The sequence below is a fragment of the Panthera onca genome, chromosome C2 (assembly GCF_046562875.1).
Source record: "Panthera onca isolate mPanOnc1 chromosome C2, mPanOnc1 haplotype 2, whole genome shotgun sequence".
NCBI lineage: Eukaryota > Metazoa > Chordata > Mammalia > Carnivora > Felidae > Panthera > Panthera onca.
In genome coordinates, this window is record NC_138347.1 from 84387312 (window position 1) to 84414073 (window position 26762).

The following is a 26762-nucleotide window of genomic DNA, read 5'->3' on the forward strand; positions in this document are numbered from 1 at the left end:
TATTTATATAGTCATTTATCTGAAATGACTGTTACAAGAACAGTTGAATAATGAAAAAAGTCAATTTTGTATTAGACAGTAATTTTCAATGGAGTTCATTTTTTGAGGAGATGTTAGGAATGTTTTTTAGAAATTACATAGCAAAAGAGAATATTATCTTTGGATTTTTTGATGGGAAGCAAGTCTCTTTTAAATACAGCTTAAAAGTGTAAAAAACTTAATTGTGTTAAAAAATAATTACACTTAATTGAACTTTGTCAGGCAAAATTTTCTCTTTCTCAAGTAACTATTCTTTTTATTTGATAGAGGGAAGGTAATTATTTTCTCTTGTCATAAAATTTAAGAAATTTAAAAAAGCAATCAAGATTAAATTCAATAAAATTAAAAGAAAGGTTTCTTTGGAATTCTTGAACACATATTTATAAAGAACCTAGGCATTAGCTCTATTTGGTCTCCAACTGTAGTCTCCACAGACTGGGTACGTGAATTACAATAATATAGGCATTTTAATAAAATTCCATGAAGTAAAACAATGCTGGATGTCATTAGACCCATATGAGAAACAATCAGTGTGTAGGTGTGCATTTCAAAAGAAATTTGTGAAAGATATAGTATAAGACCCAAATTTTAAATCAAGTTATAAAAAATACTTGTATAGCCTTTCATTTGTTAGCTAACATTTTAATATTTTGGGTATATAGCTTCAAATCATAAGATAATTGGCTTTTAAACTTTTCACTAAAGTTTTATCACTTAATAGCCACTTTGAACAGAAAATTATCACTTTGGGAGAGTGCAAAAATAAGCCGTGCTCCACAGAACAACCTGAAGTTGCAGAAGAACAGAAGTCTTCCAGACCTCCTCGCCAGTTAAGTAACTAACTTATGAAACTGTAGTTATCAAAGTTCAGTTTGTGTCTCAGCAAAATCACAAACTGCCACCCATAGAAGACTTTGTAGGTCATTATGAATAGCTGAAACTAATATTCATTTTGAAAATTTCAAAGGTCTAACGTACATGGTTAAAATTCATAATGTGAGAAGTGACTAAGAGTCATATGCTGCATACTACCAAATAGGACTAGATAAGGCATTAACCTTAAAGAGTACTTTTAGATCTCAGTATCTTTATGGAACGCTTTATAATACAAACATACCTTTGCTTTTTGCAGTGGTGCCATACGACAGCACAGTACAGCTGAACAATTTCTGCAAACTTCCATAAATAGTTTTTCATGCTCCCTGAGTGCAAGAGACAGGCTAGTCCCATCTACCACCAGCCCATGCTGAATCACATGATCCTCTTTAATTCTACGAGAAAATAATTATATTCTCTGTAAAATACTTTGAAACCATATTATTTATATACATCTAGTAAACAAAAAATTCTTACGAAAAGATGGACCATTTACCCGCAGACTTTATTGTTACAAAACTGATATGTCAGGGAAGAAATGGAGTTATATTACCTGAAAGCTGAGATTAAGCAAAACTGAGAGTGACTGATATGATGAATAAAACATATGATATTCAATTTTACAATGACCTGATAGAGTATATTTTCTAAAATGGGAATTATAAAGCATATAATTCTTAGGATATTTTCCTGAAGTGTAGAAAAATCTTACAAAAATATACAATTATTAGTTATACATTTAGGAAGTCCTAATTTAAAAAAGTAAATGAAATCAACAACGTTCAGGAAAATTCATGAGATAGATTTACCATGTGAGCAAGAAGGAATAAAGGAATCATAACTGTCTTTTGATATTAACCCCTACATTGGATTCTATGTAATGCCAGATAGTACTATGGTGGAACATGGATAGCATCGCCCTGTGAGCATATGTTGTATGAGTACATCTCCATCCCCTCATGTAATTATCTTTTTGTTTTTTTGTTTTAAAAAAATTTTTTTTAACGTTTATTTATTTTTGAGACAGAGAGAGACAGAGCATGAACGGGGGAGGGTCAGAGAGAGGGAGACACAGAATCTGAAACAGGCTCCAGGCTCCGAGCTGTCAGCACAGAGCCCGACGCGGGCTCGAACTCACAGACAGCGAGATCATGACCTGAGCCGAAGTCGGCCGCTTAACCGACTGAGCCACCCAGGCGCCCCTAATTATCATCTTTTTGTGTGGTGACAAATTTAAGATCTACTCTCTTAACAATTCTTAAGTATATAATACAGTACTGTTAATTATAGTCACCATGCCTTATATTAGAATTCCAGAACTCATTCATCTTATATGTAAGGTAGAAGTTTGTACCCTTTGACCATCATCTCCCCATTTTCCCTACACCCTAGCTTTGGAAACCACCATTCTACTCTGTTTCTATGAGTTCACCTTTTTTAGATTCCATTTGTATTTGTCTGTCTCTGCCTGACTTATTTCACTTAGCATACTGCTCTCAAGGTCCATCCATGTTGTCACAAAAATATTTCTTTCTTTTTTATAGCTGAATAATATTCCTGTGTGTGTATTTACATGAGTTTATATAGACACACATTTTCTTTATCCATTCATCCGACAACAGACATTAGGTTGTTTCCATTCTTGGCTATTGTGAATAATGCTGCAATGAACATGCATTCATGGGGGGGGGTGCAAATTTCAGATAGTGACTGCATTTTCCTTGAATATATCCAGAAGTGGGATTGCTGGATCACACAGTAGTTCTATTTTTAGTTTTTGAGGAACCTCCATATTGTTTTCCACAGTAACTGAACCCTTCATTTTTACCTTTTTTTTTTTTAGTTCATTTATTTTGAGAGAGAGTGAGCACACACGTGAAAGTGGGGGAGGGGCAGAGAGAAAATCCCAAGCAGGCTCCTATCAGTGCAGACACTATCACAAGGGACACGGGGCTAGAGCTCACTAACTGTGATATCATCACCTGAGCTGAGATCAGAAGTCAGATGCTTAACTGACTGAGCCACCCAGGTGCCCCTGTACTCTCCCTTTTTATGTGAGAAGTGAGAAAACTATCAAATGAGCAGCAAACTATAAAAACTAAATATATATTGATAGATTTTAGTCTTACAAAAAAGCTTTTATAAGTCAAAATGATGTCTTTCACAGTATGCCTAATCACTACTGTGTTGCACTGTAACTAATAAGTGGTAAACAATTATCTTTTACAACATAAACTTTTCAAAAATGTATTTTTCTTTATTAATTGTCATGTACCTGAAAGCAACACCACACTGACTGTTTTTCCTCCCTATTGGCCAAACTTTATTTAGCAACCTTTGCTGCTTCCAATGTGTTCAGTCTAAGTACCACCTGAGCCCATGACTCAGAACAAAGGGTAGCAGCCAAGAGTGGGAGAGATCAGTTTTCCTCTGGAAACTTCTTAAGCACACTAAATTAAGTTTCCTCTTTATAAGTCACCATATTATCTCACAATCCATGAGATAATATTTATGAAATATGGGAAAGCACCTCACAGATCTGGCACATAGGTAGCATCTGCTCATCTCTGTAGCCTCATGTCTTAATACTGCCTATACCCTCTTCCCATCTACTGCATTCTATGGCCATACTTCACTACTGTCAACTCCTCGAATGAATCCATCTCTCAGTTGTGGAAATTTGCATATGTTGCCCCTTTTGTTTGCTGGGGTTACTCTGACCAGTTAACATTTCTTTTAGGAGACAACAATCCTGAGTTTTTCTACAGAGCTCTGTTGTCTAGGCTAAGCTTCCCTCTTTTGTCCACCGACAACTTTCTGTTCTTACCTGTTACAATCTAGTTGTGATAGGTCTATCACAATATATTTATTTCTGTTTTTCCCATAGAAAATAAAGTATTCTGAGAGTAAACAATACACCTTACATGACTTGTGTTCCAAATTCTAGATAGCAGACCACCAATATGTGAACGAATGGTAGGTTTGTGAAGGAATGGGTATACAAAGTAAAGCTTTCAAAGGAATGGAATTCTTTGCTCCACCAAAAATTTTTAGAATAGACATGAACTGGAAGTCTGTAAATCAAAACCCTATTGACTTATATGGTTATCTCAGAAAACATATTCTACCAAAAAGATGGTATCTCTAAAATAAAATATAAATTTCACATAGCAAGCCTTAAAAAAGACCAGAATGTTCACTTTGTAATACAGCTTTTGTACAAAAGGAAGATAAACAATATCCATAATCTTAACAGATTCACTAAGAGCACATATATAGAAGACTTGAAGAATAAAATACAAATAATAATTATCTTTAGATGGCTGTATTATGGTATATTCCATTATATATTCATCATATTCAGTATTTTTTAAATGGACACTTGTTACTTTTATACAGGATTAATATTTTAGAAAGTATATATAAAGTAAATGATTCTGAATAATTAATTTCTACGTGTTAAGGAGTTCTCGTTGATATTATGGTACTTAAATGTTTAAGCAGCCACAATGGTGTCGTCACTACTCCCAAATTATAGTATAATTACCTAGATCAATTGCTTTTTTGAACTCAAGCAAAGAACCTTCTGAGAGTTGCACTGTCTCTTTAAAACATCCCTTAAGTTTTTCTTTGATGAAATCCAGAGTTCAGTACTATATCAATGCCTGTATAACAAATATGAATAAAGCTCTGAAAGTACACTGAAAACTGTGGCACTATCTTTTCACATCTGTTTTTCTGTATTAGCAGAAGGCTGCAAATGACAGGTACCTGTGGGAGACCAGAACAACCCTAATGCTTACACTGAAGCAATCCTTAAATCACTGTGAAAAATGAGATTGTTAAAGGGGCTCCTAAATAAAGTTGATCTGTCTATAAAACACAGATTTAGAAAAAAAAAAGAATGAATTTAGAGTATAAATACTTATGAAATTATCTCTGAACAATAAAATGTATATTAATTTCCTAGTTTAGTCATATGAACTAGATCTGGATTTGGCATGTGTTTTCTGTAAAGAGACAGAAAGAAGTAAATACTTCAATTTTAGATTTTAGATTTTGTGGGCCAAGAGGCTGAACTGAGAATATAATGCAGGTACTTTATTAAAATAGAGGAGACAGATTTCGACAAAAATTTTATGGACTAAGTAAAAAAACTTAATAATAGTAATTGAGTATAATTTTTCAAGTAATACAAGTCTACCAGTGAGAAGAAATGGAAATCTTTTCTTTCGGGGGAGGAGGCAGGGGAGATAACATTTTGCTTAATTCAGGTTTAATGTTCCCCGTCATCAAAATCAATTGCAAAAGTCTACCTTTTAATGCTGATCTGCAATGAGATTTTATATTTTAACACAACAGAACTATCTGTATTGAGATTTTATATTTTATCTTTGAATATGTCTTTTCAAACAGGTAGCATATTAAAGTGTCACTGAGTAATAAACACAGTGCTGTGACTCCTAATTTGGTAATAAAATAATCAACACTACATTGTGCATGAACAGTTTGATATTAAAAGTCCATTTTTCTTTTCTTGTTTGGACACGATGGATAAATACTACTAATAAAAATATAGTAAAATATCATAGGGCAATATGTGTGGCACTCAAAACACTACTGAGTTACAATGGTGTCACTGTGATCTGTAGTAAATCAAGCAGCAGTGAGAAATGATAAAAGTGCTTCCTAATGGCTCTGTCACAACTACCCAACTGTCCTGAAGTGCAAAAACTTTTTATTGATGATATGTAAATGAATGACTGTGGAACTGTTACGATAAAACTTTATTTATAGGCATTTAAATTTGAATTTCATAAATTTTTACATCAAAATATTTCTCTTCTTTGGATTCTTTTTCAACCATTAAAAATATAAAAATTATTTTGAGCTCACAGGCTATAAAAAACAGGCAGTGGGCCATCTTGGACCCAGAAGCCATAGTTTGCTGACCCCTGAACTCATGATCCAGATAATTACATTCTTACCTTCGGGCAAGCTGCCTCAATTGTTCAGCACATTGACTGTCTGATTTCTGGTTTATAAGTTCAAGGATGTTCATGGTTCTGTGAAAATGTCCACATGATAAACTCACACTAACAGCTGTTTCATGTTTATCTCCGGTTAGTACCCATACTTTGATACCAGCCATTCTTAATCCCTCAATAGTTTCTCGAACTCTATCTTGTAGCCTGAAAATAAAAGAAACAACATTAGTAGTGAGAAGAATACTTTTTGACTATTTCAATTATAAACTACCTAGTACATATAAGGTAAATTCTAGACTCCCTGACTTAAAAATGTTATAGTACAGTGATATAATTGATTTTTTCCCCCATTTGGGAAGAAACAGGAATAACCAAATTAGCCATCATCTGGTTAACATAACATCCACAACTTTATATCTTACGAGTATATCTTCAAAGTTGATTTTTATAGAACTAAACTAAGTATACAGTCTTCATAAACTCCTATTAGAAAATATTAAATTTGAAATTAGAAGATTTTTCTCTTTTTTATAAGAAAATTTCTCACATCAGTAGGTCAAAAATCAAATGGTGGACAACAAAGGATGACATAACCGCAGGTGAGTCTTAGAAATCTCATGAGGACAACTGAAAAGTAAATGAAAACCTAAATTTAAAAAAATGCAAACACAGAGACAAGTGATGAGGAACAAACACTAAATAGGCCTTAAGGAATTCACAAACTAATAGAGGAGAAAGTCTTTAAAGAAATAATTATACTGCCACAAGAACAACACAGAACTACCTACAAAACATGGATACTTCACAAAGGAGAGGTTTTTAATCCGGTTAGGGGTAAAGAAAGGTCTTACTGGAGTAGGGGTACTATCTGAGCTATATTTTATAAAGATATTCACAAATGGGTAAGGGGGAAATTATCCAGGCACAACGTACAGCCCTGCCACAGAACAAAGGCACAAAATAGAACAGTTTTAACTAGAGCTGTTGTTCAGAGAACTACAGACAGTTTGGTACTGCTGAAGCATAATGTGGAAGCAGGCAGTGGTGGGAAGTGAAGCTGGAGCATTAAACAGGTGCTTAAAGCTTTTGTATGCCATACTGAGTAGCAGCCTACAAATTCAAGCCTATAGGGAAAGCTACATAGCTGAGTTCATTCATCTATTTAAGGTATCTGGCTAGAATAAGTGTTGTATCTGCTGAATGGGAAAAATTACCCATTTATTTTGATTTTAAATATATTATTATAGGATGTTAATAAATGGAATTTATGTCATAAATTAGAAACACTTGGCTAGGGAAATTCTTATGAGAAAAAACGGATATTGCCTATTTGTCTGATATTTACCTGTCTTCCACTGCTGTAGCTCCAAGTAATATCAGATTTTTCTCTATGAATTGGAAGACATCTGCCAATTTCTCTTCCCGTTGTTGCAAGGCAGTTCTGGCTTCAAAGAGACGTCTATCTATTTCCTCATACTCTTTAGATGTCAACTGTTTATAGGCCATACACAGAGTTCTTAGCCCTTTCTAAAACAGAAAAATTAAAGACAAAAATTGAACCAAAATAACTAATGGGAAATCAAGAAGTCACTGAAATAAACTGAGGATGCCTTACCAAAAGTCAATTACAAACAACTTAAAAGTACTATCATCTAGTAACAGGATATACATGAAGTGTCACAAAGTCCTAGTGATCTGAGTTATGGGACACACATTATCAGAGCTTTTATAATTTTTGATGAGTTCTTAAAAAGTTGCTCAAAATACTTAAGGTTTTTAATATCAGAGCCTAGACAGGATCATAAAGATGATCTTACTGTGGTTTTAAAACTGTTTTACCTGGAAAGCCAGACACTTCTATAAGGTATCTTCAGGCTGTCCAGAGACAGGCAGCCCAGGTTCTATTCTCCTGTTTTAACCATTACAAATCCATTTTATAAGAATTCTTTTTAAGCAAAGAAGACCATAATTTCCTGAAGGTGCACAGTATGACAAATTTACAGTTCAAATAACGAAGTCGGTAAAGTGGCCCTCATCCAATAAACAATTCTTTCTAGAGCCACCGAATGATTTTAAACTGTATCATTATACATCTTCATTGGTGAAACGGAGTTACACAACACTTAGGAATATATATTTGATTATCCGATTCTCCTGGGCACAAATTTTTCCTATGGTGTTACTATTTAAAAGTTGGTACCTATATCCAAAAGCTTATAAAAGTTCTTGCTATACATTTTCTTCAGAAAAACCCAAATATTCTAATAACAGAACTTGGAAAGGGTACATTTTTTTTTTTCAACGTTTTTTATTTATTTTTGGGACAGAGAGAGACAGAGCATGAATGGGGGAGGGGCAGAGAGAGAGGGAGACACAGAATCGGAAACAGGCTCCAGGCTCCGAGCCATCAGCCCAGAGCCCGACGCGGGGCTCGAACTCACGGACCGCGAGATCGTGACCCGGCTGAAGTCGGACGCTTAACCGACTGCGCCACCCAGGCGCCCCGGAAAGGGTACATTTTAAAATACTATATGACATCATTTAGATTTCTAAATATTGATGTTCTTGATTTACAAATGACCAACACTTAGGGGTGCCTGGGTGGCTCAGTCATCCAACTCTTGATTTCGGCTCAGGTCATGATCTCATGGTTTGTGAGTTCAAACCCTGCATCAAGGCTCTGTGCTGACAGTGACCAAATGACCCACACCTATAAATGTTTTTCTTAAATAATAGTTAAGAGGCCATGAGAGTTACTAGTATACGAAAGTAATTCACTTTACAACAAATACTTATTGAAATGCTATGTGCCAGCATTGTTCTGGATATTAAAATGAATGTTAAGTAGAAGAATGTCTTTGTTCTCATGGATGTTACAGTGTGGTAGGTGAACTACATCATAAACAATTAGGAAACAAGCAATGGGAGAAAATAAACCATAAAAGGGAGGCAGGTGAGCAGAGATGAGTATGGAGCATTCATTTATAGAAATGCAGAAATAAGAGATCATGAGTTCCTAAGACTGAGAGAGAGAGCTGCTTAAAAATCTTCCTCTTCAGATGAAGTGTGGCACTTTGTTTTTGTAAGATTCTCCTACATTCTTCTAGTAAAAGAGACCTAATTCACAAACCATAAAATTCATTCCTTTAAAGAGTACAATTCAGTGGTTTTTAGTGTATTCACAGAATTGTACAATCATGACTACTATCTAATTACAGAACATTTTCATCATCCCTAAAAGGAATCCCATATTCATCAGCAGACACTTCCTTTTTACCCCTTCTTCCAGACCCTGGCAACCACTAATGTGCTTTTTGTCTCTATGAATTCCATTAATCTGGATATTTCATATAAATGGAACATGTGACCATTTATGACTAGCTTCTTTTACTAGGCATAACCTTTACAAGATTCATCCATGTTGTAGCATGTAAGTATTTCATTCCTTTTAATGGCCAAATAACATTCCATTATATGGAGATGACGCATTGTTTAATCCATGCATCAGGTGATGGAATTTGAATGTTTCCACCTTTTGGCTATTTAGCAAAAATGCTACTAAGTTTTTGTGTGAACATGTGTTCAGTTCTCTTGGGTGTATAACTAGCAGTGAATGGGTTATACAGTTACCTTTATTACTCTATGTTCTGTGAGAAACTGTCAAACTATTTTCTAAAGTGTTTGTACCATTTATATTCTCACCAGCAATGAAGGTGCCAGTTTCTCCACATCCTTGGGATTCCCCTATATTCTTTTAGTAAACTCCTCTTTTTAATGTATTAATGTGAATGGTCTTTGTAGCCAGAAATACCCTGATTGTAATAGGTTCAAAGAGAAGACTTGAATTTTAGCAGGTTAAAAGTCATTTTATAACCAAAGAATGTGGAAGACAACACATACTGTAACAGAACTGCAGAATTTCTATAATTTTTTTATAAATTACTAATGCAAAAATGAAGCCTTAAATCTTTCATATGTATATCTTCTAGTTTTATATATTTTAGAAATCTCCACTCACCAAAGCAAATTCATCTACATGAATTCTGGTTTTTTCTATTTCTCCACCTACACAATTAGGAAGAATTGATGATTCAGCTCCTTTAGCAAATAAAAACTTCTCACCTAAAGAGAAAAATCAGTTATCAAACTCTTAATATTAGATAAATAAAAATTCATAAAAATTTAGACAGGTTACCTGAAGGTGCCTGAACAATCACACTCATTCTCCTACGATCTGAGTCAAATTCGAGAATATGAAGCAGTTTGTACCTAAGGAAAAAAAAAATAAGATAAAAAGTCTACTTTTTTTGAATAATAGTAAGTGAATCTTTGACAAGAACCCCTATAAAAGATAAAATGGTTGATTTAGAATAAGAAATTAATCTCAAGTACATTTTCAAGATGATGGGTTATGAATCACTAATAATAACACAGGATAGAAATAGAAGGAACTGACATTTATTGAGTACTTACCAAATGCCATGTACTTTACCTACCTTATGTCATTTAATACCCATGAGAACCAAAGAAGGTAGGTCTTATCTCATTTTACAGATGAGGACTATTAAACTCAGAAAGATTAAGTAATTTTCCTAAAGTCATATAAGTTTGTGAGTGGCACAGCAAGGATTGGAATCCAGATCTGCCCAGCTCCACGTTTTTCTAAAAAAGGTAATTGATTCTCAACCCTTTTCTCTGCCCAAACACACCTGAGAAATACAACACACTGACATTAGTAACAGAGGATCATTACAGCAGTGATTCTGAACCTAGAACAGTGTACGTGTGTACAGGTAGGGAAACAAACGCCTTTATAGGGAGCAGTAAAAGAATTTGTGTGGATGGGTCAGGTGTGGCTTGAAGTTTTTGGGATGGATTTATATAATGATGTTTATATGAAATGTTTTGTACATCTCAAAGAAAAACACTGAGTGGGATGATGGTTTGTAAGTTGATGAAATGAGCTACATAGGCTTCTACATGAAATTAGCCAAAAAATGGCTCTATTTTAGTTTGGAAAACCATAGTTTGGCAAGGGACAGCTACAGTTGAGATATAATTGGAATTGATAAAACAATGAAAGATATGACTAGAACAGGAATGGACTAATTTATAAAGCAGTGTAAATATAAGGAAGGTTTTCTTTATTCAGTAAGAACTTATGGAACTCATTACCCCAGGAGTGTATAAAAATAAACATGAGTAAACTCAAGAACCATTAAGCTAAAATACAAATGAAAGATTCACAGTACAATGTTATTATTACTGTGAAAAAGTACAATGGAGTATTAACATCATTCTAGAGCAGGGGTCAGTAAACTTTTTCTGTAAAGGTCCAGACAGTACATATTTTAGGCTTTGCAGGCTATATATGGTTTCTGTTGCATTTTTTTTTTAAAACAACAATCCTTTAAAAGTGTAATATAGCTTGTAGACTGTACAAACCAAGCCATAGACCAGATATGGCCTATGGGCCACAGTTTACAGATTCCTATTCTATACTAAACACACAGAAGATTACAATATAGAAAAAAATTACCGTTCCAGTTTTCCAAGTGTTTTAACTTCCATAGTTTCTTCAGAATTGCCAATAAATACAATGCCAATTCTAGGGATTAAAAGAGAAGAAATATAGGATTAAAAAATTTTTTTTCAAATGTTTATTTATTTTTGAGTGAAAGAGCACATGAGAGCAGGGTGGGGGCAGAGAGAGGGGGACAGAATATCTGAAGTGGGCTCTGTGCTGACAGCAGAGACCCGATGTGGGGGGCTTGAACTCATGAACCATGAGACCATAACCTGAGCCTAAGTCAGATGCTTAACTGACTGAGCCACCCAGGAACCCTAAGAAATGTAAGATTTAAAGACGCTATTTCATGTTTCACAATACGTCATTATAACTTAGCCTGAATAAAAACATTTAAAATACACATTTAAGATGCATTTAAAAATATTTCTTTGAGGGGCACCTGGGTGGCTCAGTTAAGTGTCTAACTCTTGATTTCGGCTCAGGTCATGATCTCATGGTTCTTTGTGAGATGGAGCCCCAGTTGGGCTCTGCACTGACAGCATGGAGCCTGCTTGGGATTCTCTCTCTTCCTCTCTCTGCCCCTTCCCTGCTTGCATGTGCTCTCTTTCTCTCCGAAAAATAAATAAAAAAAATTAATTTGAATATGGCATTATTTTTAAGAACTTGAAGGATCAGAGTAGGTCCAAAACAATATATTCACAAATATTTCTCACAAATTATATTATTCATATTTCACAGTCACCAGATTTTTAAAAATCTCTTCAAAATATGATTCAATGCAAGCTTGTCAACAAAATTAATGACACATATAAAATTCTCCTTTATGTGTTTATGAATTCTACCTTTATGCATTTATGAATTTTGTCTGACAATTTAAAATAATTTTCTAGTATCTGTAGTTCTTTATTTAAAAGATGTTTTTCTGAAGATTTGAAAATTAGACTAAACTATACCTTGCAGCAGCTTCCACTAGAGCTTTTTCATCCGGTGAAGACGCATAGTACTCCAACTGGGAGGGTGCAAGGTTGGATTGCCAGGGACCATCACCAATGCCATCAGTCTGAACGTTGCTAATCTGTACAGTGTGACAGAGACTGACTGCTTTAAAGAAGAGATCATGTTCTTTAATCTGTAGAAAAATAATATTCACAATAAAAATACCATCCCCAAATAACATTTAGAAAACCATAAGCAGAATTCTAAAAAATGTCAATAAATACTGTTAATAATTGGTTATCTTAGATTTACAACAAGAGTGCTATAATCTTGAACTGCCTGAATACTAGCTGGTTGCTTCTGACTCCAAAAAGTAAAATGTTACATTTGCTTATGACCTTTCAACATAAGAGTATCTTTTGGGAGGCACCGCCAAATTGTAAGACCTCTTAAAAAGTGAGGTCTCAAGAAGCATTAAATGAATGTAAGCTCTATTTCTTAGCAAAGTCTCTTTACTTCTTTACTTCAAGGCATACGGTTCTTCTTAACTTAGTCTCATTTACCCAGAGAACTAAGGCAGACACACATTAATTGACAAGTTAAACTGGATTATCACCACAAATTCTCAGTGTTGAATCAAAGGATATACATTTCAAATATATATTTTTTGTCCCACTAACACTTAAACTTTTTCTCCTTCAATCAATTGAGCAACTACCAGAGAGAATTATTTCAAACGAAATTCCAATTTATTAATTTAAAAGTTACTTACTAGTTCAGTTTCATTTTCAGGACTGGTCCTAAAAGAAGAACTAGTTGTAAGATGGGATAAGTTGTTAAGATGGGATAAACTATTAAGATAAGATAAGTTTCCATCTGAAGAGTCTGGTGTTGGTCCTTCAGAGACAAGTCTACCATTGATTTCTTGGTATTTTATGCCATTAATTGAACACTCCCGAAACTGCATCTCATTTTCTGTCAATGTGCCAGTTTTATCTGTAAACACATATTCCACCTAGAGATGGAAGATAAAAGAAAAAAGAAAACTTTTGTGTTTATGGTCCTATGTTAAACAAAAAAACCTTGTCGCCCATCTCCTAAAGTCAAGCTTACCTATTAACATTGGCATACTGATGCTGAGATTCCTTTAATCCAAGCACAATAATTAAAGATACCCAGAAACAAAACAGGGTAACCTAAAATAATTTCAGTCTATATACACATACACTTTGAAGTTTGTGGCATTTTTACATGCATGTTCATCTGTAGAGCTGACTGATAATGTGGTATTAATAGTTCTTTTTCCTCTCCTGGATAAGGTATTTTGAAGTAGTAGGATTAAGAATGATCTTTGAGCAAGGGTGGAAGGGATGCTTAATAACCTAGAATGTGAAAGGGTATGTGCTCCAGAAGAAATGGTACAGAGCTGGGAACAGGAACACAAAGTCATAGCAATACAAGAAGTCAGAGATAGAAAGCTATCTAAAATAGATAGATGGGGAAATTGAAACCAAGGGTAGGAGACAAACTCAGGGAAAAGGAAAATGTTTAAGTGAAAATATTTTATTTTTTTATTTTTTAATTTTTATTTATTTTTACAATTTTTTTTTAATGTTTATTTATTTTTGAGAGAGAGAGACAGAGAGAGACAGAGCTGGGGAGGAACAGAGATAGAGGGAGACACAGAATCCGAAACAGGCTCCAGGCTCTGAGCTGTCAGCACAGGGCCCGATGCGGGGCTCAAACTCACAAACCACGAGATCATGACCTGAGCCGAAGCCGGACGCTCAACCGACTGAGCCACCCAGGCGCCCCTAAATGAAAATATTTTAAAAAGGTAAGACAAATAATTGTATTACTCTTGGAGACTAATTTTGGAAAATTAACCCTAAAAGAAGGTAGGCCCAAAAAGAGAAGATTGAAATAGTTAAGTCTTGATACAAACTAGGATCACGGTGAGGATTTAATTAATGCAATGATGATTTGAGAAAGTCATCATTTAAAAAGCGAGGTAGACATCATAAGGAAAAACAATAACCACAGACCAATATCCCTTATGAACATAAACACAAACCAAATCTAGAACAATATAAAAAATACACACCATAAACATGTGGGATTCATCCCTGGAATGCAAAACTGGTTCAACATCAATTAATCAATGAAACCCACCATAATAATAAGTTGGCACTTGTTCTTTATTCTATTATTAAAATGATCATCTCAACAGATGCAGAAAAAGCATTTAACAGAATCCAATACCCTTTCATGATAAAAACATTCAACAAATTAGGGACAGGCTATTTCCTCAACCTGATAAAATACGTCTACAAAACCCCATAATTAGCATTTAATGAAGAAAGACTGAATGCTTTCCCTTAAACTAAGTTCAGGAATAAAGTAAAAATATCTGTTCTTGCCACTTTTATTCAACATTGTACTGAAGGTTCTAACCAGGGCAATCAGGCAAGAAAAAAGAAATAGGAGGTATTCAGATTGGAAAAGAAGTAAAACCATTGGTAGATAACATGACTTATATATAGAAAATCCTAAGGAATCCACTAAAAAAACCACTAGAACTAACAAATGAGTTCATCAAAGATTGCAGAATAAAAAGATCAATATACAAAAAGGAAGGTAGAGTTAAAACTGGAAAAAAAATTGTTTGGACCAAGAAATAAAGTAAAAAAGTATACCTTGAAGTTCATTTTCTTGAAAGTAGTAAAGATAAATACAACACCTGAAATACAGAAATTTTGCTACATAAAGTAATAACAAAGCCAGTAATTGTACAGTGATCACTATATTCGAAACACTTTAACTCATCCAATACTTTCAACAACTCCATGAGGCAGGTACTATTACTATGTATATTTTAGAGAAAAAGAAACAAAGGAAGAGTTAGGTCAAATAACTTACGTAGTTACAGAGCTAACAAACAGTGAAACTAGAAATAAGATAAAATATTTTATCTTTGCTCTGTGATATTAAAGACTGCCCACTACAGCAAATGTTGAATTGTAAAGGTGGATACAGAGAGATGTCACTTACCTATACAAGTTAATAAAAAAACAAAAACAAAAACAAAAACACTTTAGATCAGGAAGAATAAGAATAAGGTATAAAAAATTATGATACAAAATATATCAGCAAACAGAACTAATACTCCAAAAGTGATTAGAATAGACAGAGATCTGTCAGTCATGGAGGACCTTTTAGAATTAAGATTAGATAGAGATGAATAAAAGAAATCAATTTTGATTTTTAAAAATTTGTATAAAATCAAGAAGTTTTAACTTTAGTGACAAAGAGGGCACTGTACACCACCCTAAGAGTAGTTTCTTTAACAGTATGGAAATTTAAGGACATAGGAGAGTGTGAAATAAAGTAGATTTCACTGGTATAAAAATAGGTAAAGGAATATAGGCAATAAACATATTATGAAATACTTGCAGGCTTAAAAGTAAAAAGAAAGGCTGAGATGAATTAGAAATTTTACAAAGTTATCACTTAAAGTTTATTAAAAAGAAAACAGATATGGATATGCACAAACAGTGTGAAGTTTCAGAAAAACAACATTCTAACATGAAGGAAAGAGGAAGAGAAGAAAATTGGGATAGAAAAGGTCAAAGGAAAGAAAAAATGGGAAAAAATGTGTTTGGAGAAGTAAAAGCAGGCTCTGTTTTTAGGTCCTGAATATGTGATACATAATTGAAGAAATGTGACATGAATTAATATTTAGCATAAGTTACTACAGCCTCCTAAATGTTAAAAATAAATGGATCAACTTCTGGTTAAAAATGGCAGGCTGAGCAAGTACAATTATCTCTGCTCCTCTTGAAACTTCACTTAAATAAGAATAGAGGAATAAAAAAAGAACAAAAATAATGGTAGATGAGACAACATGAGAAGGGAGATATAACAAGTTTGGAAGATGGAAAGGAGCTGAATGAGTGGCAAGTGACTTAAGAGAACATAGAATATGAAACCTAAGCAATGGGGGCAATCCTTTCCCAGAAACTCGCAGAAAATGGAGGTATCAGGAACAGTCTGGAACCTGAAATCACCTCATAATTTGCAAACCTGAGACTGCCTTACATCTATCCGAGCAACAGCTGGAAGGTTTATTGTCTAAGGAGGAGCTTGAACCAGAGAGAATCTGAACCCTGTGGAAAGCTGAAAACAGGTGTGAGGCAGCTAAAAACAGGAGTGTGGCAGTACACTAAAAACGGAGATTTCTACTGGATGGCCCTAACAATCACAAGCAGCAAAAATACTAACTGGAGTAATTCTCTCTGGGGAAACTGAGAAAAGACCAACACTGATGTCTGGGGATGTGCCAAAATATAGCTGGGCTGCTAGGGTTTTCTATGGAAAACTTTTAAGCTTGTAAAGAAAACCAAAGATTAGCATTCATTTGAGGATCACTCCTTAAAAGAAAGGTAGAGTCTAAGACAAATGAGACAGTTTGCTACAACAAGGTCATGAAAACATGAACTTATAACAATATGGCTGATATATAAGGGAACAATTTGAACATAACGTGCACTTTGCACTTGGTTATGCACAATTTCCTTTGTGAGAAACACCAGCAAACTGCCAAGCCCAGAAGGAACACGTGAAATGTGCAAGCCTCAAACAGGTACCAGTTACCTCAGGTCACCATGGGTGTTATAAGCCACACCCATCCACTTCTGTTTTCAGATAACCTTCCTTTCTATACTTTACAATGACACACAGGTAGCAATACTTCGATGATGGTCACTTCTACAAGAAACCTTCTGGTCTATTTCAGGATAAAATGCCACATATATTACAGTACTTATGCATTTCTTAACAATCTATTTTAAATGTGTCATTGACAAAGTTTTTGTTGTACTCCTAATCCCATTAGTCCTGTGGCTTTTACCAAGTAATTTTAAGTAGCACAATAAGTTTTAGGAATGCATATGCCATATTGTAGTAGAACAGACTACTGAGAAAGGAACTAGGGGCAAAGAGAAAATGCAAGGAGCACAAGACTAAATAGCCATCATTAATATCTTCAGAGAGCTAAAAGAATAGATTATATTCAAGAAAAGGAATATGATGCAATTAAAAAAGATTATTCAAATATACTAGAATATTAGAAATTAAAAATATTGTAACAGAAATAAAAGAAATTAACAGATAGGTAGAAAGATAAAGTTGACAAATTCTTCCAGAATTATAAACACAAACAAGTAAAGGAAAACTGAAAGTCAAAGAAAGAGAATTAGAGAATCAAGATAAATGGTCTGATATCTAAATACTAAATTAAAAAAGACATGTTATCAAAGAAATTATGTAAGAAAAATTCTAGAATTGAAGTACATGTATTTCCAGACTGAAAGGGCTCACAGAGCTCACTGTCCAATGAAAGCATAAAAAAAAAAAAAAAAAAAAAAGACTGACACCAAGGTACCTCATCATGAAATTTCAGAATCATCACATTAAGAGAAGATCCTAAAGACTTCCAGAGATAAAATAAGAGATCACAAACAAAGAAATCAGAATCAGAATGCCATTGCATTTAACAGCAACATTGGAAGCCAGAAAAAAATGGAGAAATGCTTTTAAAATATGGAAGAATGACAATTTCCAACCTGGGATGCATTATACAACTAAATTACTAATCAAGTGTAAAAAAGGAATAAAGAATTTTCACACATCCAAAGTCTCAAAATAGTCTCCTCTCATGCATCCTTTTTCAGGAAGTTATTAGAAGATGTGTTCCACCAAAATGAGAGAAAAAGACACATGTGGGGTGACACGGGATCCAGGAGACAGGAGATCCAAAACAGGAGAGAGGCAAAGGAATTTCTAGAGTAATGGTAAAGGGAAGTCCTGGGTGACAGCTAAGAAGCAGGCCCAGAAATAAGTCCAAATTGAAGCAGAAAGACAAAAGTCTTCAAAAAAGGTGCCACCATAAAAAGAAAGAGAAAGGAAATCCTAGATTACTTGATATGTTTGAGTATGTAGAGAGATATTTCAAATATTAATCAGAGACTTGTTTGTGGCATACAGAAATTAAGCAAATGAAAAAACAGAGCAATGAACTCTAGGGAAAATAACATATAAAAAACAAAGTGTAATTATAGTATCATAGGATACACATAAAGAACTAGGAATTAGTGAGCAATACTAAGAGTCAACATAATGTCAATAACATTTACTGAATCCCTAATTGTGATATAACAATATTAGAGGGCTATAGGGAGGCAAAGTGGGTATGTACCTGAGTATGTGTGTATAAACAGCAGCATAAGAGTATATCTTTATATTCCGTAATAAATAATGTCTAAAATTTAAAAATCAAGAAAGAACACTATATACAGTAGTGCTAAATAATGGGAAAAACGATTTCAGATTTAAAAATGAGAAATAAGAGTTAGGTGTGGAGCAAAGTAGGGCTATTTTTTGGTATAAGCCTCATAGTATTTTTCTTTGTATATGTATTGTTTTGATAAAAATAAAAAATTAGCAAAACAAAATAAAACGATCTTTTTTACCTGTCCAAGCTCTTCATTCAGATCAGAAGTATTGACTTGAGCTTTCTGATCTGATTCTTCATGATAGAGATCAAGATCCCAGCCAATAAAAAATGATCCAAGAAATTTTTGCATTTCAACTGTCACATATAATGAAATTGGAATGATGAAATTGTAGAGTACCAAAAAGGCAAGGAAGTCTGAAATGAATCTCAGAATCTAGGCAAAAAAATGATTGATACAAGAATACATATGAGAATTTCCTCAGTATGACCGGAGAAAAATTATCAGAAAGTTTCATGTCTAAACAGACCATCAACTATATTCTGAAGCAGAAGTTTCATGAATTGAAATTCATTTGTTGAATCATTTTTTTAATACATTTCTTTTGGTTGTTTTATTGCTCATTAGAATCTTGAACAAAATGAAAAAAGAAAAGGTTAAATTCAAACTACTTGTTACTTTTTAGAAGCTACCAAAAGGCCTGGTGTGACTCAAATAACCTTTAGCAAAATATTTAATTAATAATCCTTGAAGTATACTTACTCTTCTACCCTTCAAAATCAAAGATAACTAAAAATTGACTCTAATTCAAAATTTATTTAAAAATTGGTAGACTAGAACTGCTGTAAATTAAAACTCTTACTTACAGATGATATAGTAATAGCCTACTTCAATGGCATAGCAGTATCACATTTTAACATGCATTCTGTGAAAGGTGAAATAGTAATTATGAATGATATGGAAAATATGTTCCTGTGATCTGCTTTGTGGTTTCTTGAGATCCACATCTGTCTTGCAATAGTTGTATTTTAATCTAATGTGAAATCTGGAGACAAATTTACCAAAATTGCAGATTAAATTGTCTTGGTAGTCCATATTTATTGTTTAAAACATTATATGACAAATTTTGTATCAATACTTCATCTTATCAATGGACTGACAGTAAGAATTGAAAATAAATCAACTCTTTAATTCACTTACAACATACAGTAAATAAAATAAAAAAACTGAATTTGTAGTAGTGAAGGGGAATGCCAACACAGATGATTTAAATTTTTGTGATCTCTTATAATTATTCAAGTCATGTCTTAGGAAATACAATTGCTTATGCCTTAAAATGCAAAAAGTATACCAGTATAAACATAATGGCCACTCTGACTTGCAGTGTCTTTCTGTCACCCTTCAATAGTAATGGTTTTAGGAGATCACAGTGGTCACTCCTATCAGAAGTCACTACCAAATCATCAACTGTGCCAAAGAATAGTTTCCTTTATAGCAGAGTCAAGAACACCATAAAATACCTTACTACTATTTCTTTGATGTTCTGTTTTTTGGTTATACCAAGGTTCATCCCATTTTTCTTCAGCTTGCCATGTATATTTCAAGATAGTACTGATGATGGCTTCAGAAATAAGGATTATTAGATAAATTATCAAAAATGTATTCATTGACCTGGAATGAGAAAAAAAAGCATATGAAACATATCAATTATGTGTTACTATATTCATATGCCTGAAAATTTTATACTGGTATTAAATAAAATATAAAAATACATAAGATATCATGTAGCTATTTAAAGGAAACAATCTTTGTATTTTAAGAAATGACCATTCAATAGAATCTGTTTACCAAGGGATAAAATAGCTAATACAGAAGATTATAAGCCTATTTGAATTGGTTACATTACTGTTCAAAATACTTACAGTAAATGACAGTTTGGCCAATTACTCTCACCATAAGTAGCTATTCTAAGATTTTTTTACATTTTTAGCATCTAGTGTTAAGTATAAATATAACTAACATTTATGTAGCATTAAAAGTTTTATAAAACTTTGTCACATCCACTAGCTTGTCAAATCTTCATAAAACCTCTGGGAGGAGATCACACCCTTTTTAAAGATTAAGACCAAAGCCTAAATAAAAATTATTCTGTAAATTTACAAAAATCACATAAGTCAGGAATTAACTTTAGAATCCCTGTTCTTTTCTCCAGGCAAGATTGACATTACAATATTTCACGAAGCAAGCTTAATATCACATCTTTGATTCTTTTTTTTTAATTTTTATTTATTTTTATTTTTTTTTCTAAAAAAAATTTTTTTTAACGTTTATTTATTTTTGAGACAGAGAGAGACAGAGCATGAACGGGGAAGGGGCAGAGAGAGAGGGAGACACAGAATCAGAAGCAGGCTCCAGGCTCTGAGCCATCGGCCTAGAGCCCGACGCGGGGCTCAAACCCACGGACGGCGAGATCCGTGACCTGAGCTGAAGTCGGACACTCAACCAACTGAGCCACCCAGGCGCCCCTTTGATTCTTTAATCAGCACTAATTTCAGTTTCTGTCAGTGTTTCTTTACTAATGTTAACTATCTAGTGCTGTGATGGTTAATCTAAACTTGACTGGGCTAAGGGATGACAGCTGGTAAAACATTACTTTGGGGTGTGTCTGTGAGGGTATTTATCTATATCTTCCAGAGATTAGTATTTGATAAAACAGTCTCAGTAGAGAAATATGCCCTTACCAATGTAGGTGGGTATCATAACTGAGGGCCCAAATGAAATAAAGAAGGCAAAGGACGAATTTTTTTCTTTTCTTAAGTTGGGATGTCAGAGCTCCAGGTTCATATCAGGGGCCATCCTCAGGCCTTTGGATACTGACTGCATCATACCATCGGCTTTCCTGTTTCTCCAGTTTGCAGACGGCAGACTGTGGGATTCTGTGGCCTTCACAACCACATGAGTCAACTCCTATAATCTCTTACATACATCTACGTATATTCCTACTGGTTCTGTTTCTCCGGAGAACACTAATACAAGTGCTATAAATTTCTCTCTCAGCACTGCTTTAGCTTCATCCTTCAAAATTTGATACACCGTATTTTCATTAACTTCTGGATATTAAAAAAAAATGTTCTTTAAAATTTTCTCTGTGACCCATAGATTATTTAAAAGTAAGAGTTCTAGCTGCTCCATGTCCTAGCCAATACTTGGAACCTTTAGATTTTTAATTTTTGCCATTCCTCTAAGTGTATATTGGTATGTATCTCTTTACAGTTTTAATTTGCATCTTTCTCATGACTAATAACATTGTACACTTTTTTGTATGTTTACTAGCCTTTTGTACATTTCTTTGTAAAAATTTCTCTGCTCCAGTCTTATATCCATTTTTTTCATTGCATTGTTGTTATTATACACTTAGAGGAGCTTTTAATGTATCATTATATATTCTGGATACAAATCCTTTGTCAGATAAATGTTTTATGATACCATCACCCAGTTTGTGGCTTCCTTGATCATTTCCTTAATTGTGTAGTCTAAGAAGTTTTTAATTTTGTGGAAGTATAGCTAACCAATTTTTTCTTTTGTGGTTATTGTTTATTGTATCCTACAAAACATCTACCTATTCCCAGGTTGTGAAGAAATCTTCCTAAGTTTTCTTCTAAAAGTTTTATAGTTTCGGGTGCCAGGGTGGCTTAGTCACTAAGCATCCGATTTTGGCTCAGGTCATGATCTCACAGTTTGCAAGTTCGAGCCCTGCATAGGGCTCTGTTCGGACAGCTTGGAGCCTGGAGCCTGGAGCCTGTTTTGGATTCTGTCTCCCTCTCTTTCTGTCCCTCCCCGGCTTGAGCTGTCTCTCTCTCAAAAATAAACAAACATTAAAAAAAAATTAAAAGTTTTATAGTTTTAGCCTTTCCATTTAGGTATATGACCCACCTTCAAAAACTTTTTGGAGTATGAGGTAATATAGGAATTGAGGTTTATTATTTTTTTCCCATATGGATATCCAATTATTGTGGCATCTTTTAATGAAAAGACTATCATTTTCCTCACTGAATTTACTTGATGCTTTGGTTGAAAATCAATTGACCATATATGAATGGGTCTATTTCTCAACTCTAGTTTATTCCAATGAAATATCTTTTTTTGCTAATACCATATTATATTTACTATAGCTTTGCACCCACTCTCTATTGTATACTTTTTTTACAACCTGAAATTCTTTATTATTATTTTTTAAAAATAATTTATTGTCAAATTGGCTAACATACAGTGTGTACAGTGTGCTCTTGCTTTTGTGGGCAGATTCCCGTGATTCATCACTTACATACAACATCCAGTGCTCATCCCAACTGCCCTCCTCAATGCCCATCACTCATTTTCCCCTCTACCCCCTTCCCCCCATCAACCCTCACTTTGTTCTCTGTATTTAAGAGTCTCTTATGGTTTGCCTGCCTCCCTCCCTCTCTGTTTGTAACTATTTTTTTTACCCTTCTCTTCCTCTATGGTCTTCTGTTAATTTTCTCAAGATTCACATATGAATGAAAACATATGATATCTGCCTTTCTCTGACTTATTTCACTTAGCATAAACGTTCCATCCACGTTGCTGCAAATGGCAGGATTTCATTCTTTCTCATTGCCACGTAGTATTCCATTGTATATATAAACCACACCTTTATCCATTCATCAGTTGACAGACATTTAGGTTCTTTCCATAATTTAGCTATTGTTGAAAGCGCTGCTATAAACATTGGGGTACATGTGCCCCCATGAATCAGCACTCCTGTATCCCTTGGATAAATTCCTAGTAGTGCTATTGCTGGGCTATAGGGTAATTCTATTTTTAATTTTTTGAGGAACCTCCACACTGTTTTCCAGAGCAGCTGCATCAGTTTGCATCCCACCAACAGTGCAAGAGGGTTCCCGTTTCTCCACATCTGCACCAGCATTTGTGGTTTCCTGATTTGTTAATTTTAGCCACTCTGACAGGTATGAAGTGGTATCTCAGTTTGGTTTTGATTTGTCTTTCCCTGATGATGAGTTATGTTGAGCATCTTTTCATGTGTCTGTTAGCCATCTGGATGTCTTCTTTGGAATACTGTCTATTCATGTCTTCTGCCCATTTCTTCACTGGATTATTTGTTTTTTGGGTGTTGAGTTTGATAAGTTCTTTATAGATTTTGGATGCTAACCCTTTATCTGTCATTTGCAAATATCTTTTCCCATTCTGTCAGTTGCCTTTTAGTTTTATTGACTGTTTCCTTTGTAGTGCAGAAGCTTTATATCTTGATGAGGTCCCAATAATTCATTTTTGCTTTTAATTCCATTGCCTTTAGAGACGTGTTGAGCAAGAAATTGCTGTGGCTGAGGTCAAAGAGGTTGTTTCCTGTTTTCTCTTCTAGGGCTTTGATGGTTTCCTGTCTCACATTCAGGTCTTTCATCCATTTTGGGTTTATTTTTGTTTATGGTGTAACAAAGGTATCTAGTTTCATTCTTCTGCATGTTCCTGTCCAGTTCTCCCAGCACCATTTGCTAAAGAGACTGTTTTTCCATTGGATACTCTTTCTAGCTTTGTCAAAGATTAGTTGGCCATGCATTTGTGGGTCCAATTCTGGGTTGTGTATTCTATTTCATTGGTCTGTGTGTGTGTTTTGGAGCCAATACCATACTGTCTTGATGATTACAGCTTTGTAATAGAGGCTAAAGTCTGGGATTGTGATGCCTCCTGCTTTAGTTTCCTTTTTCAACATTACTTTTGTTATTCCAGGTCTTTTGTGGTTCCATACAAATTTTGGGATTGTTTTTTCTAGCTTTGAGAAGAATGCTAGTGCAATTTTGCTTGGGATTGCATTGAATATGTAGATTGCTTTGGGTAGTAATGACATTTTAACAATATTATTCTTCCAATCCATGAGCATGGAATGTTTTTCCATTTCTTTGTGTCTTCTTCAATTTCCTTCCTAAGTTTTCTGTAGTTTTCAGCATACAGATCTTTTACATCTTTGGTTAGGTTTATTCCTAGGTATTTTATGGTTCTTGGTGCAACTGTAATTGGGATCGACGTCTTGATTTTTCTCTTTCTGTTGCTTCATTATTGGTGTATAGAAGTGCAACCAACTTCTGTACATTGATTTTGTATCCTGTGACTTTGCTGAATTAATGTTTCAGTTCCTGCAGCTTTTTGGTAGAGTCTTTCAGGTTTTTCATGTAGAGTATCATGTCATCTGCAAAAAGTGAAAGTCTGACTTCTTCTTTGCCAATTTTGATGCCTTTTATTTCATTTTGCTGACTGCTGATGCTAGGTCTTCCAACACTATGTTAAACAACAGTCATGAGAGTGGACATTCCTGTCGTGTTCCTGATCTCAGGGGGAAAGCTCTCAGTTTTTCCCCATTGAGGATATTAGCTGTGGGCTTTTCATATATTGCTTTTATGCTGTTTCATATATTGCTTTTATGATGTTCTATCCTGACTTTCTTGAGGGTTTTATTAAGGAAGGATGCTGTTATTTTGTCAAATGCTTTTTCTGCATCTACTGACAGGATCATGTGGTTTTTATCTTTTCTTTTATTAATGTGATGTACCACAATGATTAATTTGTGAATACTGAACCAGCCCTGCAGCCCAGGAATGAACACTTGATCATAGTGAATAATTCTTTTTATATGCTGTTGAATTCAATTTGCTAGTATCTTGTTGAGAATTTTTGTATCCATGTTCATCAGGGATATTGGCCTATAATTCTCTTTTTTTGCTGGGTTTCTGTCTGGTATGGGAACCAAGGTAATGCTGGCTTCATAGAATGAGTCCGCTTTCATTTCTGTTTTTTGGAATAGCTTGAGAAAGATAGGTATCAACTCTGCTTTAAATGGCTGGTAGAATTCCCCTGGGAAGCCATCCAGCCCAGGACTCTAATTTGTTGGGAGATTTTTGATAACTGACTCAATTTCTTCACTAGTTATGGGTCTGTTCAAATTTTCTATCTCTTCCAATTTGAGTTTGGTAGTGTGTGGGTGTCTAGGAATTTGTCCATTTCTTTCAGGTTGTCCAGTTTGCTGTTATATAATTTTTCATAGTATTCTCAGATAATTGTTTGTATTTCTGAGGGGTTGGTTGTGATAAGTCCAATTTGATTCATGATTTTACCTATTTGGGTCCAATATCTTTTCTTTTTGAGAAGTCTGGCTAGGGGTTTATCAATTTTATTTTTTCAAAAAAACAACTCTTAGTTTCATTGATCTGTTCTACTCTTTTTTTTTTTTTTTTGGGATTCTATATTGTTTATTTCTGCTCTAATCTTTATTATTTCTCTTCTTCTCCTGGCCTTGGGGTTTCTTTGCTGTTCTGCTTCTAGTTCCTTTAGGTGTGCTGTTAGATTTTGTATTTGGGATTTTTCTTATTTCTTGAGATAGGTCTGGATTGCAATGTATTTTCCTCTTAGGACTGCCTTTGCTGCATCCCAAAAGGTTTGGACTGTCATGTTTTCATTTTCATTTGTTTCCATATATTTTTAAATTTCTTCTTTAATTGCCTGGTTGACCCATTATTTAGTAGGATGTTCTTTAACTTCCATGCATTTGGAGGCTTTCCAAACTTTTTCCTGTGGTTGATTTCAAGTTTCATAGCATTGTGATCTGAAAATATGTACAGTATGATCTCAATTCTTTTATATTTATTGAGGGCTGTTTTGTGACCTAGTATGTGATCTATCTTGGAGAATATTCCATGTGCAGTTGAGAAGAATGTGTATTCTGCTTCTTTTGGATGAAAAGTTCTGAATATATCTGTCAAGCCCATCTGGTCCAGTGTATCATTCAGGGCCATTGTTTCTTTATTGGTTTTCTGTCTACAAAATCTGTCCACTGCTGTAAGTGGAGTATTAAAGTCCCCTGCAATTACCACATTTTTATCAATAAGGTTGCTAATGTTTGTGAATTATTTTATATATTTGGGTGCTTCCAAATTGGGTGCATAAACATTTGTAATTGTTAGCTCTTCTTGATGGATAGACCCCATAATTATGATATAAAGCCCTTCTTCATCTCATTACAACCTTTAGTTTAAAATCTAGTTTGTCTGATGTAAGTATGGGTACTCCAGC

General features: G+C 34.3%; 1 protein-coding gene across 8 annotated transcripts in view; it reads right to left on the minus strand.

Annotated features, from left to right (window-relative positions):
- Nucleotides 1-26762, minus strand: part of ATP11B (ATPase phospholipid transporting 11B (putative)) — a 130469-nt gene that overhangs the window by 44455 nt on the left and 59252 nt on the right. For all 8 annotated transcript variants that reach the window (XM_060639303.3, XM_060639304.3, XM_060639312.3 and 5 more), the window contains 10 exons: nt 20183-20333; nt 18900-19097; nt 13142-13384; nt 12387-12562; nt 11443-11511; nt 10099-10172; nt 9922-10025; nt 7249-7430; nt 5904-6107; nt 1157-1310 (listed from right to left, as the gene is read on the minus strand). In XM_060639303.3, the coding sequence (XP_060495286.1) occupies nt 1157-1310; nt 5904-6107; nt 7249-7430; nt 9922-10025; nt 10099-10172; nt 11443-11511; nt 12387-12562; nt 13142-13384; nt 18900-19097; nt 20183-20333 (1555 nt within the window). The remainder of the gene's footprint in view (nt 1-1156; nt 1311-5903; nt 6108-7248; nt 7431-9921; nt 10026-10098; nt 10173-11442; nt 11512-12386; nt 12563-13141; nt 13385-18899; nt 19098-20182; nt 20334-26762) is intronic.